The sequence below is a fragment of the Pongo abelii genome, chromosome 3, assembly GCF_028885655.2.
Source record: "Pongo abelii isolate AG06213 chromosome 3, NHGRI_mPonAbe1-v2.0_pri, whole genome shotgun sequence".
NCBI lineage: Eukaryota > Metazoa > Chordata > Mammalia > Primates > Hominidae > Pongo > Pongo abelii.
This window is the reverse complement of record NC_071988.2, coordinates 91,930,540-91,948,884: the sequence shown is the minus strand read 5'-3', so window position 1 is coordinate 91,948,884 and position 18,345 is coordinate 91,930,540. Positions and strand designations below refer to the sequence as shown.

Genomic DNA, 18,345 nt, shown 5'->3' with positions numbered 1-18,345 from the left:
ACATTCAATCTCCAGAGAATTCACAACTGGTTATCTTCAACTATCCAGCAAGATCACAGATAAAAACAAGCAGGTCATAAAAAAATTATTCTGAGCAGTCATGAAGTCCATGCATTAAAGTCAATCACTTTACTCATGGAAAACTGCTTTTGTCCCCTCGCAGAGCCTAGTAACTCTTTAAGAACAATTGTAATAACTATGGATTTGAATTTCTAGGGACAGTAGATTAGAAGCATGAAGATAAAAGAAAGTAGAGATCATCCTAAAGATAACAACACTAAGCATCAGTAAAAAGTAAGAGATGCTATTGAATACATAAAAGATAGAGAAAAAAACCATCCACAGAAATCGGGGAATATTTAAGTGTAGGTGTCAGAAGCTCTATCAATTTCAATAGCCTCCTAAAGTGGCACTATTATAATTTAGTAGGGAATTGTCAATGTTGGTAATTACGATCCTCAGTCATTATAAAGGGCTAAATGTATTAAATCATGTCCTTAATTAAGAAGGCTTGGAATCGTACAAAACATAAAGGTTTACAAAATTCTAATTAGACATGTATAAAAAGTTTGATGCTTTAAGGAATTAAGTTATCTAGAAAATACATTTATATGGTAGCTCTTTCCCAGTGATATATAAATAAGGTGTCACTTCTTACAAAACAGTAACATGGTGTAAAAGTAATAGTATGTTTAACATAACAAATTGTTAAATACTGTATGATCCATTAGTACATAAAAACAAGAAACTGAATTAGACTGTTTCTTGAAGTCTCTAAACAGATGTAGGTGGCTGTGAAGCCAAGAAGCATCTTGTAGGAAAAGGCACATAACCCTCCCACAACCTTCATCACACAATTATGCATGGAGTCTAAATAAAAAGTGTGCTTGATACAGGCCAGCTGCTTAAAATAGTCCTTTAGAGACTCCCCTTTACCACTAACAAGTTGATATGCTCTCAGTGAATATTTTATAAATCCAGTAAGATTAACCTTCCGATTGGATTCCAGTATGTATGAACTTTCCTCTTTAACTCGTTCCATTTCTTCTTGTAAGGTAATGATCCTGTTGTTTGCAACTGCAAGCTGTGGATAAAATTTTAAAAATAATCTTTTATCTTTTTAAAATTAACATAGTATAAGATAATTCAAGATCTGCTAGGATGTAATTCTCAGGGTTAGATACTCTTAGAAAGTAACGAAGCTATAACCCAATAAAAATGTTCTTATAAGAACAAGAGAAATATTTTTCTTTATTTTTCTGAGACAGGGCCTCACTCTATTGCCCAGCCTGGAGTGCAGTGGCACAATCTTGGGTCACTGTAACCTCTGCCTCCTGGGTTCAAGTGATTCTCATGCATTAGCCTCCCAAGTAGCTGGGACTACAGGCATGCACCACCATGCCCAACTAATTTTTGTATTTTTAGTAGAGACAAAGTTTCACCATGTTGGCCAGGCTGGTGTTGAACTTCTGGCTTCAAGAGATCTGCCCGCCTTGGCTTCCCAAAGTGCTGGGATTATAGGCATGAGCCACTGTGCCCAGCCAAGAAATATTTTTAGAGCAGTCTAAATAAAAATAAAAAATATCTCCTTGGCCAGGTGCAGTGGCTCACGCCTGTAATCCCAGCACTTTAGGAGACCGAGGCGAGCGGATCACGAGGTCAGGAGATCGAGTCCATCCTGGCCAACATGGTGAAACCCCATCTCTACTAAAAATACAAAAATTAGCTGGGCGTGGTGGTGCATGCCTGTAATCCCAGCTACTCGGGAGGCTGAGGCAGGAGAATCGCTTGAACCAGGGAGTCAGAGGTTGCGGTGAGCTGAGATCGAGATCATGCCACTGCACTCCAGCCTGGTGACAGAGTTAAACTCTGTCTCAAAAAAAAAAAAAAAAAAAGAAATAAAATATCATCTTATTGCTACTTTTATATGAAAAGTTTTAACTTAAGATTATCTCAAGGGTGTTCTTATAGATGTACACATATTTAGTAAGAAAAAAATTATTTATTAAGAATGTCTATTTCTAAAATGTTTAATAAAGGGGTCCTGTCACACCATGGAACCCATGTGACAAACACTCTATAAGGTCTTTTATAGATGATTTCTTAAAAGATTAAAGACATTAACTCCAAAGTTCTCATGCTAAAAGATCCCATTAAGCATTGAGGAGATTTTTCATTTCAACACCTAAAAAGATCAGGTAATGTTATTAGCAGTCAACTGCTATGGGGAAACATTTATATCTCTTTCTTAGAAGGAAAAAGTAAGGTGGAAACACTTTTTCCTTCTCTGCATCTACTAAACTCCCGGAGAATGTGAAGGTGCCTGCATGAGGCCAGGAGGAATAACTAAGCAGGCTCCTCTCAGCCAGGCTAGTCTCCTCAATTATCATCTCCTCATTAGCACTGGGTGCAGGCTCTGCTCAGTTCCTGTCCTAACACGGTAAGCACAGAGAAGCTCATGCTTTCTGGGGGCAGGCCTGGAAGCCCAATTCTCTCTCAGATCCTGTGGCCTAAAAATGTGCACGAAACCAATTCTGGGCAAGCAGGTCTCCTCTCTAGATCCAAGTATGCCCTCAGGCAGGTCATTCCAAAATCTTGATTTAAGAGAAACTATTGGGAAACCTGATTATGGCTGCAGATCACAGGAGGCTTTCCAATTCAGCTTTACCAATAATGAAGTAGACATTTATTTATCTATTTATTTATTTGAGATAGGGTCTCCCTCTGTTGCCCAAGTTGGAGTGTGGTGGCACAATCTTGGCTACTGCAGCCTTGGTCTCCCAGGCTCAAGCAATCCTCCCTCCTCAGCATGCCGAGTAGCTGGGACTACAGGTGTGCACCACAACACCCGGCTAATTTTTTTGGTGTAGAGATGGGGTCTCACTATGTTTCCCAGGCTAATCTTGAACTCTTGGCCTCAAATGATCCTCCTGCCTTGGCTTCCAAAGGACTGGGATTACAGGTGTGAGTCACCGTGCCTGGCCTGAAGTGGATATTTATATCTTCATCTGCTTAACTCTTCTTAGTTTGTCATTCAGATTCAAAACCCAGGAGGGGAAAAGAGGTCTGCTATTTTTTTTACTGGCCCCTTTTTTTTTTTTTTGAGATGGGGTTTTGCTATGTCGCCCACACTGGTCTTGGAATCCTGGCGTCAAGCGATCCACCCACCTTGACGTCCCAAAGTGCTGGGATTACAGGCGTAAGCCACCGTGCCTGGCCTTACGGGCTTTCTTAAACCCAAAATGGCAATGAAAAAAGGCAGAACTAATGAGTCTCATCTACTCTCTTACAGCGTATTTTCTTTAAGAAAATAAGTGTTATTGATAAAATAAATAAGTAAATGAATAAATATTGTTAGTATTAATATGACTCTAAGGAAGACAAGTCTTATGACTGAGGGAATAAAATTAACAACTATATTTATTGAGTGCTTATGATGTGTTAGGTACTGTTCTAAGCCCTAATCACGTATTAAATCATTTCATTCACACAGCAATCTCATAAAATGTTATTATTGCTATTTCCATGTTACAGATAAATAAATCAAGGAATAGAAGCTTAAGTAATTGGCCCAGGATTAGAAGACTAGCAAGTGGCTGGGTATGGTGGCTCATGCCTGTAATCCCAGCACTTTGGGAGGCCGAGGCGGGTGGATCACCTGAGGTCGGGAGCTCAAGACCAGCCTGGCCAACCTGGTGAAACCCTGTTTCTACAAAAATACAAAAATTAGCCAGCTGTGGTGGTGCATGCCTGTGGTCCCGGCTACTCGGGAGGCTGAGGCAGGAGAATTGCTTGAACCGGGAGGCGGAGGTTAAAGTGAGCCAAGATGGCACCACTGCACTTCAACCTGGTTGACATAGCAATACTCTGTCTCAAAAAACAAAAAACAAAACAAAACAAAAAACTAGCAAGTGCCAGAGCCAGGACATGAACCCAAGTAGCCTAACTTTAGAGATCATGCTTAATTGCTATGCTGTACTACTTCAACATAGTAGCAGCAGAATAACAGTAAAAAATCTGTGCTGAACATTCCAAAAGCATAATGTGATAAGATTCTAAGGACCATAAGCATAAATTAAAGTTTTAAGATATATAAAATTTAAAAATTTTTGTCCAAAAGTGAAGGCCACAGAGTTGAGTAATAAAAAAGGTATTTTAAAACTATAATAATGAAAATGTTCATTCTAAAGAAAAACTGATTAAAAGCATCTTCCTGACTAGTGCTTTAATTTGATTTTATTTAAACTAAATTCATCCCATGGGGTGTAAGGGCATCATTACAATTGGAAATAAAGAAGGTGGGCCAGGTGCAGTGACTATGCCTATAATTCTAGCACTTTGGAAGGCCAAGGCAGGTGGGTCACTTGAGCTCAGCAGTTCAGGACCAGCATGGGCAACATGACAAGACCCCCTCTCTACTAAAAATAGCCAGGTGTGGTGGTGCGTGCCTGTGATCCCAGCTACTTGGGAGGCTGAGGGTGGGAGATCACTTGATCCCGGGGGGCAGGGGTTGCAGTAAGCCATTGTGTCACTGCACTCCAGCCTGGACAACAGAATGATACCCTATCTCAGAAAAAAAAAGAAAAAGAAAAAGAAATAAAGAAGGAAAACTCTTTGCCATCTGGACAATGTTATTTAGTATTTTTCATAAAACCATCTAATGCTATTTAAAGAAAAAATATCTGTAGCTAAGGCTTTGGCAAGTTAAGGAAAAAAATCTTTTTATTAGAAGTAAAACACGAGGTTATTTTTCTGTTCTTATTTTAGGGACTTTTCTAAGAGTTTTCATATTCTTATCTGATCTTCAGAGTTAATTGTGAGGCCGAAAAGGAAGTGTATTGTAAACACTCTCATTTCCAGTGACGGAACTCAGCCTCTTGGAGGTCAAGTGACTGACTTACTCAGGAGCACATGAGTTACATAAGCATGATTTGTAGGCAGGGATTACTGATCTTCTGACCAGTACTCTTCACCTTATCTATGTAACTGTCCCAGGAAGAAAATAAGGACATAGGCGGTGGGGAATTTGCCAATCTGGAACATAAATCAATGCTTGGCACATATAAATATTTGTCTAGCTCTTGCACATAAACTGTGTGAAATGTTCACTGAATGAATAAATGATGAATATGCTATATGCTAAACATTTAATCTAGGCTAGCCCAGACAAAACATGCACACGAAAGAAACCAAGATATTCCATCAACCAGGCAATATGCCCCTACACAGTCTAATTGGGTAAATGAGATCCCTGCAATAAGCCAACTGGGCCATTCTAGTCAGAATAAGGAGTTATGGGCCGGGCGCGGTGGCTCATGCCTGTAATCTCAGCAGTTTGGGAGGCTGAGGCGGGTGGATCACCTGAGGTCGGGAGTTCAAGACCAGCCTGACTAACATGGAGAAACCCCGCCTCTACTAAAAAAATACAAAATTAGCCGGGGTGGTGGTGTATGCCTGTAATCCCAGCTACTCAGGAGGCAGAGGCAGGAGAATCGCTTGAACTTGGGAGACGGAGGTTGCGGTGAGCCAAGATCGCGCCACTGCACTCCAGCCTGGGCAACAAGAGTGAAACTCTGTCTCAAAAAAAAAAAAAGAATAAGGAGTTATGTACTACAGTCAATATTATTTGAAAAGTCAAGTTCTTTCTTTCCAAGGTTACATAAAAATTATTGGTTCTACTAATGCATATTAAATTCTATAAGTCAATCAAAGAATTTCCAAAACTTACCTCCTCTGTCAGTTTAGTGTTGGATTTTTCTAATGCATCTACTTTTGCCTGAAGGTTGTTTACAGTAGCACTATAATACAGAGAAGAAAAAAACAAATCACTTTTGAAAAACAGACAATACCCTGTACCTTCCTTTTTAAACCCTTCACACTTATCCTTCATTTCATTGTCTAATGTTCACAATTTTTTATTTTATTTTATTTTATTATTATTATTTTTAGACGGAGTCTCGTTGTGTTGCCGAGACTGGAGTGCAGTGGTGCGATTCTCGGCTCACTGCAACCTCTGCCTCCTGGGTTCAAGTGATTCTCTTGCCTCAGTTTCCCAAGTAGCTGGAGACTACAGGCATGCGCCACCAAATCCAGCTAATTTTTGTAGTTTTTGGTGGAGATGGGGTTGCACCATGTTGCCCAGGCAGGTCTCAAACTGTTGACCTCAAGTGACCCACCTGCCTCGGCCTCCCAGAGTGCTGGGATTACAGTCATGAGCCACTGCGCCAGGCCTTAATGCTCACAAATCTTGACCTCTAAGCTTACAAAAGGCGGTATCAGCTTTAACTGCTATATCTTTGGCATTTGAGTTTTAATTCAATAAGTATTTATTCAATGAAATAAAAGAGTTCATTCCCTACAGAATAAACTTTAAGGTTTATCTACATATGATAATAACTATATGAATTAAATACTAACATGCACCAAACCCTCTTCTAAATTATGTTATTTGCGTTATTGCATTTATTCCTTTCAACAACCCTTTATGTCAGGTATTCTCACTTACAGATAAAGAAACTAAGGGATAGAAAGAGTAAATAATAGTGCCACTGTTTATATTTCATTGTTAACTGTAACCATATCTTTGCTTGGCTAACATCTCCATAGATCATTAAAGTCATTATATTAGTTCTTGGTCCCCAGAGAAAATGTACTTACATCGTTTTGAATTTGCTAGGTGGAACCAAGACTACTTAAAATTTTACTGATAGTAGTATAATCATATTATAAGTTTTACTTAAATTAAAAATGTCTTTTTCATAAGAGAACTACAAACAAGATAATAATTAATGAATATATTAATTATTCTTCAAAATTATTCAGTAGTCTTAACATAACAAGAACATCAAAGTACTTGAGAATACCAATAGCTTTTGGGTAGCTCTTCTCAGGAGAGAGGAAACTGTTTTATGTTCTGGAAAATTCTGAAAATACAGTAGTCCCCTCTTATCTATAGTTTTGTTTTCTGTGGTTTCAGTTACCTGCACTCAACTGTGGTTCAAAAATAGGTAAGAATAGTATAATAAGATACTATTCTCCCTCTGGGACTTCCTTGGGCAAAGCTGGGCATGTATTTTTTTCTTACATGTAAATGAGGATTTTGATAGACTCACGTATAAACGTATTTGTTTAAATCCCAGATAAGATATCCAAATCTGATTTGTGCTCTCTATGACACAAACAATAGCGGGAAGTATGAATATGTTTAAAAACACACATAAATAAGGATTATCCAGTAAGGATTTTTACTTCTCCTAAGATAAAAAAAATAAACTGTGAACATATATACAACACTGAATAGTTGTAAGGACAGTGGCCCTTAGAAAATCTTTTGGAAATAATGATTTCTCAATGCACAAAATCTCGAAACTGGTATTTCTAATGCTTTCTTTCTCGTTCCTTCTCTTTCTTTCTTTAATTTTTGTTTTGTTTTGTTTTGTTTTGAGACAGAGTCTCGCTTGGCTGCCCATGCTGGAGTGCAGTGGCGTGATCTCGGCTCACTGCAAGCGCTGCCTCCCGGGTTCACGCCATTCTCCTGCCTCAGCCTCCCGAGCAGCTGGGACTTCAGGTGCCCGCCACCACGCCCGGCTAATTTTTTTTGTATTTTTAGTAGAGACGGGGTTTCACCGTGTTAGCCAGGATGATCTCGATATCCTGACCTTGTGATCCGCCTGCCTCGGCAGGCCTCCCAAAGTGCTGGGATTACAGGCGTGAGCCACTGCTCCCGGCCTTTTTAATTTTTAATTAAACTTTAATGTTTTATTCACTGCGCTCAGACATAGAATAGCCATAGTCATTTAAGGACAATAAGAAATATAAATACAGAAAACTGAAAGGGGAAAAAAACCTGAGAAAACTAGGAAGAAGTTCAATGAAAACGAAATAAAAGGATGTGTTGATTTTGAGGGAGACACTACATTCATATTACTTTTATTATAGTCTATTGTTAAAGTTGTTTTATTTTATTATTGTTGCTAATCTCCTACCTTGCCTAATTTATAAATTAAACTTTATCATAGGTACATATGCATAGGAAAAAACATAGCATATATAGGGTTTGGTACTATCTGTGGTTTCAGATATCCTTTCGGGGTCTTAGAATGTATCCCCTCCACATAAGGGGGAACTACAGTACTTTGTGAATACTTGGTGAATTAACGGTAATAATGGCAAAGAAATTCAATTTATATATTGAATTAATGTGTCACCCCCTTCCTGCAACATTATTTCTGTGGAATCTACCTGCCCTTTTGTTTTTTAGATACAAGGGCTTGGTTTTGTTACCAAGGCTGGTTTCAAGGCCCTAGCTTTAAGAGATCCTCCCACCACAGATTTCCAAAGTGCTGGGATTGCAGGTATGATTAGTGGCACCCAGACTTTGCTGCCTTTCTCCTCCTCAAAGTATATGTGTTCAAAACTGAGTTGATTATAGATAACCCAGAAATAAACTCTCACATATATAGTTAAATTATTTTTGACAAGGGTGGCAAGACCATTCAATGGGGAAAGGATAGAATTAATGCTATTAATTCAATGTATAAATGAGAAATGCAGGGGAAACAAAGCATGTATCTTTTTTTTTTTTTTTTTTTTTTTAAGACAGGGTCTCGCTCTGTAACCCAGGCTGGGGTATAATGGCAAGACCAGGGTTCACTGCAGCCTCAGCTTCCCAGGCTCAAGTGATCCTCCTCCCGTCTCAGCCCCACAAGTAGCTGGGACTACAGGCGCACGCCCGGCTAGTTTTGAGTTTTTTAATAGAGACAAGGTCTTGCTATGTTACCCTAGCTCATCTTGAACTCCTGAGTTCAAGCAATCCTCCTTCCTTGGCCTCCCAAAGTGTTGGGACTACAGGCTTTGGAAAGCCAGCACACCTGGACGATATGATTAATTTAAAGGTACTAATGTAATGAGTGGTTTACCCAAGATCAGTTCTGAAATATGCAGCTATCTCTGCTAAACTGAAAAAGCTACCAATTTCAACTGTATATGTCACATATTTTAAAATTCTTAACTGAATGTATTTATGTATTTATTTATTTAATCACTAGTTATAATTACATACATAATATTATATACTATGTTATTATATATTATATATAACATTATATACTGCCTTTCACTAAAGGTCACCAAAACTGTTAAATGCCATTTATTTATCTAGTGCCTAACTCAGTGCCTGGCAAGCAGGAATTCTACATATATTTGTTGAACACTTTCTGAATTTATCCTCACTGTGCATCATCTTACTCTTCCCTTCTCCTTCAACAATTCCCCAGTAAAGTAATATATTTATTCATTATTTACTTCAAATGTCTGTTCAGTTCTTCTACATAGTTCTTCTGGTCCAGAATTGCAGTAATCTGGCCGTCTCTGGGGGAAGAGGAAGAAAATAGAAATAAAATAAATAACATAAGAAATACCAAGATCCCAACCCCACCCCACCCCATCTTTTCATAAAACATGAGAAAAAAATTGTGACACAGATACATTGAACCATAAGACAGATTTGATGTAAAACCCTCTTGACATACCAACAAGAAAGAGTCAGGAGTTTAAAAATGACAAAACCCCACACTAATAAAGCTCTTGTTATAGCTTACAAACCTCAGTATTAATAATTTAGGTCACAGGTATGATGTTGCAATCTATTAGATGCATTTAAAGGATAAAAATTTTCTTGTTAATAGGTTTTTCAGCTTCACTAGTAGTATTTATAGTAACAATTTTCCAATTGTCATAGGACTTGAATTAAGCTCACTCTGATGTAATATAGCTGTTCTCAAGGGCTAAATATTTGTCTGTAAGTGCTATTTAACATTTAAAGTGAATGGTTTTAAAAAGGCTTTCATAAAGATCGAATGTTTATTTTATATATATATATATATATATATATATATATATATTTTTTTTTTTTTTTTTTTGAGACAGAATCCCGCTTTGTCACCCAGGCCGGAGTGCAATGGTGTGATTTCGGCTCACTGCAACCTCCACCTCCCAGGTTCAAGCAATTCTCTGGCCTCAGCCTCCCACGTAGCTGGGATTACAGGAACCCGCCATAATGCCTGGCTATTTTTTTTTTTTTTTGTATTATTGTAGAGATGGGGTTTCACCATGTTGGCCAGGCTGGTCTCAAACTCCTGACCTCAGGTGATCTGCCTGCCTCGGCCTCCCAAAGTGCTGGGATTACAAGCATGAGCCACTATGCCTGGCCCAAATGTTTATTATTACATGAAAAATCAAACTGTGGATAAAGAAGGTTCATGTCTACAACCAACTAATCTATAATAGACAAAAGATAAACAGCCAGATTTTTCAGCTGAAAGATAAAATTAAGGCCCCAAACCTATACAATGACTAAAAGAACAGTGAGATAATCTTAGCTCAATGTCAAAAATTAAAAATCAGACTAATTATGTTTTCAATGGCTAAATTTATAAAGAGAATAGATATGCTTCTGATCTCTAATTGCTAAGTAACACAATGAATATTTTAAAAGTGTTCAACATAATTTTAGATTTACAAGAAGAGGTATAAAGGCAGCACAGAGTTCCCATGTACCTTCACTCAGTTTCCTCTAATGTCAATATTTTACATAACCTCACGGTGCATATTTCATATTGCCAATTTTAAGCAAACTGAGAATGCGACTCCTCTGGTCAAAATGACCATGTTTTTGAACCCTACTATAAGACGTGGAGAATTGGAATCCTTTAGAAAATTTGTATTTTCTTTGCCCCTGAACCACATAGCAGGAAATCATTAAACAAACAAACAAAAAAATCCCTTTAGGGTTCAGTGGTAGGCGTAATAGTCAGATATTTCTGGCAATACTTTATTAAAGCTATATGATCAGAAATTCTTTCAGCACATCTGTTAAAACAGTATTGTTGTAAACTTTAAGTACTACCAAAGGAAAAAAAATGCTACATCAGGAGAAAAGAAATCTAATTTTCTTTGTACGTACCCTTCAGTACCTTTACTGCTGTTCCCGTCCTTGAGATACATTGAAAAATCTATAACTCCAACCTATGGAGAGAATTTTCAGGTTTCGATATAAAATTAGATATTCTTTACAAGGCATAACACAATGTCTCCTTCTAGGCACTCAAAACAGTAATACAGTCATGACACTTAGTAGAAATTTACAATTAAAAATTTACTGTTTTACTTTCAGTTTAATCAAGAATTAACAGGGTTGGAAGTAAAGAATCAAGATTATGTCAATAAGACTAGAAGACTAGATCACAACTAACACAGTCAACAGAATACTTAATATAAATAAGGTCTAAAGTTTCTTTCTCTTTTGCTTATTTCGGGTATTCTGCTACTGAATCCCTGTTCATTTTTAGAAATAACTTTTTAATATTTAGCACATTTCCCCTGTAGAAGTTTCAGAAAATACAGCTAAACAAAAGGGGAAGTAATATTAAACACTCATAATCCCAACCACTGAAGACCATTGCTAACATTTTGGTGTCTATTCCTCCAAACTTTCATTGATGTACACGTCTTCATTTTTCAAGATTGCCATTTTATTATTTAGCTTATTTCTTTTTAAAAATACACACCAAAGGCTGGGCGTGGTAGCTCACGCCTATAATCCCAGCACTTTGGGAGGCCGAAGCGGGTGGATCACCTGAGGTCAGGAGTTTGAGACCAGACTGACCAACATGGAGAAACCCTGTCTCTACTAAAAATACAAAAATTAGCTGGGTGTGGTGGCACATGCCTGTAATCCCAGCTACTTGGGAGGCTGAGGCAGGAAAATCGCTTGAACCCAGGAGGTGGAGGCTGCGGTGAGCCAGGATCTCGCCATTGCACTCTAGCCTGGGCAACAAGAGCAAAACTCCATCTCAAAAAAAATAAAATAAATAAAAAAAAAATCCACACCAAAAAATCTTACTTCCCTTCTTATTTTACCAGAATAAAACATAACAGAAGTTTGTCATAGTATTTCATACAGAAAGGGTGAGAAGTAATTAAAGTGAAAACACTATTTATTGGGCAATTAATGTGTACTAGGCCCTGTTCTAACTGCATTACATCAAGAAATCTGAAACAAGAAACGAAGTAATTATAAAATATATTCAGCTAGAAAATGAGGAAGCCAGAATCCAAACCTAGGCAGTTAGCTTCAGAGCCTTTACTCTTAACTACTATGCTTTAATGGCCTTTAGTACAGTTCGCTCTCATTCTCAGCAAGTCCTAGAACCCAAGGAGGCAGAGGGCTGACTGTAAGGGGCTTGAGCATTGTGAGTGTTGGTATTCTTGGAGGTGCTGGAAACAATCTCCTCTGGACACTGAAGGACAACTGTACAGTTGATTCTTGAACAACAAGACTTTGAACTGTGCGAGTCCACTTATACACTATATATATATATACAATATAACATATATATTTATATTATATTATTTTATTTTTGAGACAAAGTCTCACTCTGTCATCCAGGCAGAAATAAAAAGGTTTTCCTCCATCTCTGCCACTCCTGAGACAGCAAGACCAACTCTCTCCTCTTCCTCCTCCTCCTCATCAACCTGGTTAGTGTGAAGACCTTTATGATGATCTGGTTCCTTTATGATAACCCATTCATTTAAATGAATAGTAAATATATTTTCTCATCTTTATAATTTTCTTATAACATTTTCTTTTCTCTAGCTTACTTTATTGTAAGAATACAGCATATGAAATATACAATAGGCCAGGAGCCATGGCTCATGCCTGTAATCCCAGCACTTTGGGAGGCCGAGGCAGGAGGATCACTTGAGCTCAGGAGTTCAAGACCAGTTTGGGCAACATAGCGAAACTCTGTCTCTACAAAACAAAAAAATTAGCTGGGTGTGGTGGCATGTTCCTATAGTCCCAGCTACTCTGAAGGATGAAGTGGGAGGATCAATTAAGCCTGGAAGGCAGAGGTTGCACTGAGCTGAGTTCACTCCACTGCACTCCAGCCTGGATGACAGAGTGAGACTTTGTTTCAAAAATAAAATAAAATAAATATAAATATAAATATATATAATATCCAAAATATGTGTTAATTGACTGTTTATGTTACTAGTAAGGCCTCTGGTTAATCGTATGCTATTAGTACTTAACATTTTTAGGGAATGAAAAGTTTTAGGTGAATTTTCTATGTGGGATATTTCTACCACGTGGAATGCCTTACTCTGTTGTTCAAGAGTCATCTCCATATATTTTAGTATACACACACACACACACACACACACACACCTCATTTTATTGCACTTTGCTTCACAGATATTGCATTGTTTACAAATTGAAGGTTTGTGGCAACCCCGCGTCAAGCAAGTATATTAGTGCCATTTTTCCAACAGCATGTGCTCACTTCATGTCTCGGTTTCACATTTTGGTAACTCTCACAGTACTTCAAACTTTTTCATTATTATATCTGTTATGATAATCTATAATCAGTGATCTTTGATGTTACTATCAAAATTATTTTGGGGCTCCATGAACTACGCCCACATAAGATGGCAAGCAATCCATAAATGTGTGTGTTCTGACTGCTCTACTTACTGGCCATTCCCCCGTCTCTTTCCCTTCTCCTTGGCCTCCCTATTCTCTAAGACACAACAATACTGAAATTAGGCTAGTTAATAACCCTGCAATGGCCACTAAGTGTTCAAGTAAAAGGAAGAATCGCACATTTCTTATTTTAAATCAAAAGCCAGAAAAAATTAAGCTCAGTGAAGAAGGCATGTCGAAAGCCAAGACAGGCCAAAAGGTAGACTTTTTGGGCCAAACAGCCAGGTTGTGAAAGCAAAGGAAAAGTTCTTGAAGGGAATTAAGTGCTACTCATGAACAAATGAATGACAAGAAAGCAAAACAGCCTTATTGCTGACAGGAATAAAGTTTGAGTGGTCTGTATAGAAGATCAAACCAGCCACAACATTCCCTTAAGCCAACACCTAACTCAGCAAGGCCCTAATGCTCTTGAGTTCTATGGAGATTGAGAGGTAAAAAAGCTGCAGAGGAAAAGCTGAAGTTAGCAGCGACTGGTTTACGAGGTTTAAGGAAAGTGTCTCCATAACATAAAAGTACAAGTTGAAGCAGCAAGCACTGATGTAAATAATAGAAGCTGTAACAAGTTATCCAGAAGATCTAATTAAGATAATTGATGAAGGTAGATACACTCAACAACAGATTTTCACTGTAGTCAAAACAGCCTTCTATTAGACAATGCCATCTAGGACTTTCATAGCTATAGATGAGAAGTCAATGCCTGGCTTCAAAGCTGTAAAGGACAGACTGACTCTCTTGTTAGAGGCTAATGCAGCTGGTGACTCTAAGTTGAAGCCAGTGCTCATTTACCATTCTGAAAATCCTAGGGCCCTTAAGAATGATGCTAAATCTACTCTGCCTATGCTCTATAAATGGAATAGTGGGCTGGGCGTGGTGGTTCATGCCTGTAATCCCAGCACTTTGGGAAGCCAAGGCAGGCAGATCACTTGAGGCCAGGAGTTTGAGATCAGCCTGGGCAATATGGCAAAACCCCGTCTCTACTATAAATAAAAAAATTAGCTAGGTGTGGTGGTGCATGCCTGTAGTCCCAGCTACTCAGGAGGATGTGGCATGAGCATTGCTTGAGCCCAGGAGGCGGAGGCTGCAGTGAGCTGAGATGGTGCCACTGCATTCCAGCCTGGGAGACACATTAAGACTCTGTCTCAAAAAAACAAAAACAAAAACAAAAAAATAAAGGGTACAGCAAAGACAGCACATCTGTTTACAGCATGGTTTATTAGAGTATTACATAAACTTAGTTAACAAAGCAGCAGCAAGATTTGAGAGGACTGACTCCAATTTTGAAAGAAATTCTACTGTGGGTAAAATGCTGTCAAACAGCATGGTATGCTACAGAGAAGTCTTTTGTAAAGGGAGCCAATTAATGTGGTAAACTTCATTGTTGTCTTATTTTAAGAAATTGCCACAGCCACCTCAACTTTCAGCAACCGCCAAGATCAGTCAGCAGCCATTAACACTGAGGTAAGACCCTCTACTGGCAAAAAGATTACAACTCACTGAAGGCTCAGGTGATTGTTAGCATTTTTTTAGCAATAAAGTATTTTTAAGTTAAGGTATGTACATTATTTTTTACACATACACTATCACGTACTTAATAGACTACAGTATAGTGCAAACAAACTTTCTATTTAAAAAAATTTTTTTAGAGTTTTATTTTGAGACAGGGTCTCACTGTCACCCAGGCTGGAGTGCACAATCATGGCTAACTATAGCCTCGACTTCCCAAGCTCAAGTGATCCTCCTGCCTCAGCCTCCCAAGTAGCCACCACAACCAGCTAATTTTTTACTTTTTGTAGAGTCGGGGTCTCACTATGTTGCCCAGGCTGGTCTCAAACTCCTGGGTTCAAGCGATACTCCCGCTCCAAAGTGCAGGGATTACAGGTGTGAACCATTGCACCTGGCCTAGTATAAACAAACTTTTACATGTACTGGAAACCAAAAAATGCATGTGACTTGCTTTATTATGATATTTGCTTTATTGTTGTGATCTGGAACCAAACCTGCAACATCTCTGGGTATGCCCGTGTTTGTGTGTGTATGTATGTGTATGTAAATATGTATGTGTGTCTGTATATATATGTTTAACAGAAAGTACAGCCAAGACAAGAATCTGAAAAACATTCGTAACATATAAATGAGCCAAACTGGAAGGAAAAACAACCTTTTTTTTAATATTCCCATCAAAATGGAAGGAAATCCTGTTTATGACTCATAGAATATGGCCTAATTTGGTTGGTATAACCTAATCAAATCCACTTCTGAGATAGCAGAACTCAGAGTGACACACATGGGAATGAGTCTCTTTCCCATACCTGAGAGTCCAAGTCTTCTCCTTTCATACAGAAATTGGCATCAATGACATTCAGACCCACCAACAGACCAGCAATTATGGCTCCTTCTTCTTCCATCATGAGGGCATTGGGTTCGTAGAATTCACTGTAAGAGAAATCCACAGAATTCCTTATTGTAACAAAAATCTCAAAAATCCAGAGACAAGGACAAAAATGCTTGCTTCATGGTTGATTATAGTCATCTACAAAAATAGTAAAAAAAACTACAAAAAGAAAGGCTTTAGAAAATATTTTATTTTTAGATAATAGGTGGATATTGGCAAGTGGCACTGGAGAAAAAATTTTTTAAAAGAAAAAAGATAATAGGTGCATGAATAGATTCTTTAGATAATAGGCTGGCAGAAAGACATGTGATTGAACAGTATTGTGGTTGAAGCAGGTATTCAGACTTTTCTGACCTATTTGTACTTGTGATGCACCATCAGATAATTTTGCAATCTTTTATGCATCTTAAAACATTTGTTTGGTAGCTCGGCATGGTGGTTCGCACCTGTAATCCCAGCACTTGGGGAGACCAAGGCGGGAGGAATGCTTGAGCCCAGGACTTTGAGACCAGAGTGAGCAACATAGTAAGACCCCATCTCTACTAAAACCAAAAAAAAATCTGAATGGATAAAAATTATTGGCTGGGCACTGTGGCTCATGGTTGTAATCCCAGCACTTTGGGAGGCCGAGGCGGGTGGATCACTTGAGGTCAGGAGTTCGAGACCAGCCTGGCCAACATGGTGAAACCCCATCTCTACTAAAAATACAAAAATTAGCTGGGTGTGGTGGTGCACACCTGTAATCCCAGCTACTCAGGAGGCTGAGGCAGGAGAATCGCTTGAACACAGGAGGCGGAGGCTGCAGTGAGCTGAGATTGCGCCACTGCACTCCAGCCTGGGTGACAGAGGTTAAAAACTTACGCCTACACAAAAACCTGCATACAAGTGTTTATAGCAGTTTTACTCTTAATTGCCAAAATTTGGGAGCAACCAAGATGTCCTTCAGTAAATGAATGGACAATGGCATATGACTTAGCACTAAAAAAAGGGAGCTATCGCCGGGTGCAGTGGCTCACGCCTGCAATCCCAGCACTTTGGGAGGCCAAGGTGGGTGGATCACCTGAGGTCGGGAAGTTCGAGACCAGCCTGACCAACATGGAGAAACCCTGTCTCTACTAAAAAAAAAAGAAAAAAAAAATACAAAATTAGCCGGGCATGGTGGCACATGCCTGTAATTCCAGCTACCCAGGAGGCTGAGGCAGGACAATCACTCGAACCTGGGAGGCGGAGATTGCGGTGAGCTGAGATCGTGCCATTGCACTCCAGCCTGGGCAACAAGAGTGGAACTCTGTCTCAAAGAACAAAAAAAAAAAAAAAAAGAAAAGAAAAAAGAAAAAAGGGAGTTATCAAGCCACGGAGGAAACTTAAATGCATATTACTAAGTGAAAGGTGCCAGTCTGAAAAGGCCATATACTGTATGATTCCCACTACATGACATTCTGGAAAAGGCAAAACCACAGAGACAGTAAACCCCTGGTAACCACAGTACAATCACAGTACGATCAGTGGTTATGAGGGGTTGGAGGACAGAAAGATGAATAGGTGGAGCAAGAGGATTTTTTAGGGCCGTGAAACTATTTTGTATGGTACTATAATGACATATGGATACATATCATTATACATGTGTCAAAATCCATAAAACATACAATACCAAGAGTAAACCTTAACGTAAACTATGAACTTTGGGAGATAATGATGTGTCAATGTAGGTTCATCAATTGTAACAAATGTACCACTCCTGTGGGATGTTGATAATGAGGGAGGTTGTGCAGGGGGGAAGGGTATGTATGAAAAATCTCCGTACCTTCTACTCAATACTGCTATAAATTTAAAACCACTCTAAAAAATAGTCTTTTATGTTTTTTTAAAAAAACGAAACAGGCTGGGTGCGGTGGCTCACGCCTGTAAACCCCACACTTTGGGAGGCTGAGGCAGGTGGATCACTTGAGGTCAGGAGTTGAAGACCAGCCTGGCCAACGTGGTGAAACCCTGTCTCTACTACAAATACAAAAATTAGCCAGGCGTGGTGGTGCATGCCTATAGTCCCATCTACTCGGGAGGCTGAGGCAGGAGAATCGATTGAACCTGGGAGGTGGAGGCTGCAGTGAGCCGTGATCGCACCACTGCACTCCAACCTGGGTGACAAAACGTGACTCTCTTAAAACAAAACAAAACAAAACAAAAGACAAAAGACAAAAACCCAGTGACCTGAAGTACTCATTTTCAGTCAATTTGACATCATGATTAAAACAACACTGCCATCAATTTGTTTTCAACAAGTTACCTGGGACTAGTAAAGGTCAACCTCAATCACTGTTAACAATCAATACAATTCACTAATATTAGTTCCTTATTTCTTTTCTGATTCACTATAAAAGATATTAATAGGCTGGGCACGGTGGCTCACACC

At 38.8% G+C, this 18,345-nt stretch overlaps 1 protein-coding gene across 1 annotated transcript in view; it reads right to left on the bottom strand.

Annotated features, from left to right (window-relative positions):
* RUFY3 (RUN and FYVE domain containing 3) overlaps positions 1 to 18,345 on the bottom strand; it is a gene marked incomplete at its 5' end in the record, with an annotated part of 69,846 nt that overhangs the window by 7,741 nt on the left and 43,760 nt on the right. Inside the window, 5 exon segments of the mRNA NM_001133419.1 lie at positions 992 to 1,084; positions 5,729 to 5,798; positions 9,304 to 9,369; positions 10,964 to 11,025; positions 15,853 to 15,976. Of these exon segments, the coding sequence (NP_001126891.1) occupies positions 992 to 1,084; positions 5,729 to 5,798; positions 9,304 to 9,369; positions 10,964 to 11,025; positions 15,853 to 15,976 (415 nt within the window).